The sequence below is a fragment of the Panicum virgatum genome, chromosome 2N (assembly GCF_016808335.1).
Source record: "Panicum virgatum strain AP13 chromosome 2N, P.virgatum_v5, whole genome shotgun sequence".
Classification (NCBI taxonomy): Eukaryota; Viridiplantae; Streptophyta; class Magnoliopsida; order Poales; family Poaceae; genus Panicum; species Panicum virgatum.
This window is the reverse complement of record NC_053146.1, coordinates 1,796,786-1,798,743: the sequence shown is the minus strand read 5'-3', so window position 1 is coordinate 1,798,743 and position 1,958 is coordinate 1,796,786. Positions and strand designations below refer to the sequence as shown.

Sequence of the window (1,958 nt, the reverse complement as noted above, 5' to 3'; positions counted from 1 at the left end):
CTCATGGCGTCACCCGCCCTTAAAAAAAGATGAGAAGATACAATGTTCCACAAGAGATGAGAAGATTCAGTATGTTGATTCTAGGTAAGCTTGCAAACATGAAGTGAGCATTCACAAAAATTAGCAGAGGCAAAAATCTTGGGCCACAATCATGAAAATATTGTGAGAAGGGACATACTAATTGAGCATGGTATCTAGGTAAAAACAGGCACTCCACGGACCGTGAAAAAGCTTATTACTTAAGCAATAAACTACTCTTCTGAGTTCTGAACACAAGACAGAATAATTGATCCCAATGCCCAACTTAATGAAACCAAACCTCGAATTATTGAGACAAAATAACTTAATCACCAGCTCCTCAAGAAGCTGACAGTAGCAGTCCGGACTGTACTCATGTTAATTGATCCATCATTGAGTCATGGTGCTGACAGTCTGCCCTTTAACAAGATCTGGCAAAATAAAAACCATACTTTGTAGGCTCAATTGTTATCATATTTAATATATGTACCTCTGAACGGTTACAAGAATGGATGTTAATAACGCGAATAAGATGCAGATGTTGAAGAAAGGCGCATGCCTAATACCTGGAGTATAGAAGCTCGTGTAAGGTAAGATAGGATAGTTGTCTACCTCTTCTCCAACCTTCTTCACCTTCCTTGACTTGAGATCGAGTGTGAAGACTCCCGCGCGTCGGGCTCCTCTGATGAAAATCGTATCCGTGCCTTCCACATGGGCGATCAGTTGATGCCTTGTGCGCCGGGCAGGCCATGGGAGCAGTGTCTTGAGCTCCATAACCATGTTTTTCTCCCATCCACCAGTGCCGCCATTAGCATTGACCTGCCAGAGCCACTTGTAGATGCAGTTGTTCGACATGGCGACTAATCCCATCACTCCATCCTCTACCTTCATGACAATGCGCCCAAACACTCGGGGCGGCAGCTCGATGACGCTAAGCCGGTGTCCACCCAAGTCATACCTGAGGATGCTTAATCCATACCGAAGGGTGAAGTAGAGAGCGTCTCCGATCAGAGGACATGGCTGCTTCCCCGCAATATAGTGGTTAAAGTTAGGGATAACAATGGAGACGGAGGGCCTCCACACACCGGTCTCCGAAGAGTACGTCGTCGCCCATTCTTCAAGACCATCCCCGCCGTCGGAAGCGTTCGCCCACACAAAGACCACGAGGAACGGACCACCGCGGCAGTCGAGGTGATCGCAGCCATCTATGGTGCACAGCACAGCCCCGGCATGTGCATAGGTAGTGTGCAGGATAGCGGGCGCGCTCAGTTCCTTCCGGTCGCCGGTGATCGGGTCCCAGACGAGGAGGCGCTGGGGTTGGTGGAAGGACTGGAGCAGCACGCGACCGTGGCGGCAATCGCGCGCCCAATATGAGCCGCCGTCGAGCGGCAGCGGCGGTATGGGGGAGGCTTCGGTGGTTGGAACGAATGCGGGGATCGGGGGCCCGGTTTCGTGGTACAGGCTGTGGAGGTAGCCGAGGAGCGGCGGCGCCCGGTGGAACCCGCGGTAGCGGCGGAGGAAGCCACGGTCGGAGAGGGTGCGGCGCCAGGCTTTGCAAACGAGGGCGGCGCGGACGAGGTGCGCGGGCTCGTCCGGCGGGACGCGGAGGAGGATCTCCTCGACGGCATCCTCCATCAGCGCAGGCGGCGAGCGAGGGCGGCGGCGCGGCATGTCGATCTATCGCTGGTTGTGCTCGGCAGGTCCGCCGGTTGGTTGCGAGATTGGGTTAGTTTCTGGCTTTGGCCGTCTCGACTCTCAAGGGTTAGGGCCAGCGACGTGTGGGGCCAAAACAACCAGCCGGACAGAAACGGGAAATAATTTTGAAGAATTTTCACATATAAACAGTTCAATTTTACGTAAAGTTCAGGAACAACTATTTTGGTTCAAAGGGGTTTTCTTCTTCTAAACCTACTACTTTTGAGTGAAAAATAATACTCAGT

The 1,958-nt window shown here is 52.1% G+C and overlaps 1 protein-coding gene across 1 annotated transcript; it reads right to left on the bottom strand.

Annotated features, from left to right (window-relative positions):
• Positions 1 to 408: 408 nt before the first annotated feature.
• On the bottom strand, positions 409 to 1,653 carry LOC120659091. The gene is made up of 2 exons (XM_039937152.1): positions 585 to 1,653; positions 409 to 449 (listed from the first exon to the last, which is right to left on the bottom strand). Exons 1-2 carry the CDS (start codon positions 1,651 to 1,653, stop codon positions 409 to 411), a joined length of 1,110 nt encoding a protein of 369 aa, XP_039793086.1.
• Between the last annotated feature and the right edge of the window lie 305 nt (positions 1,654 to 1,958).

What these genes read in the sequence shown, in the direction of transcription:
- LOC120659091 (XM_039937152.1), bottom strand. Translation starts at nt 1,653, where the DNA reads ATGGAGGATGCCGTCGAGGAGATCCTCCTCCGCGTCCCGCCGGACGAG. An exon ending in CACGAGCTTCTATACTCCAG is followed by an intron (nt 450 to 584) that starts GTATTAGGCATG and finishes TTATTTTGCCAG; the next exon opens with ATCTTGTTAAAGGGCAGACT.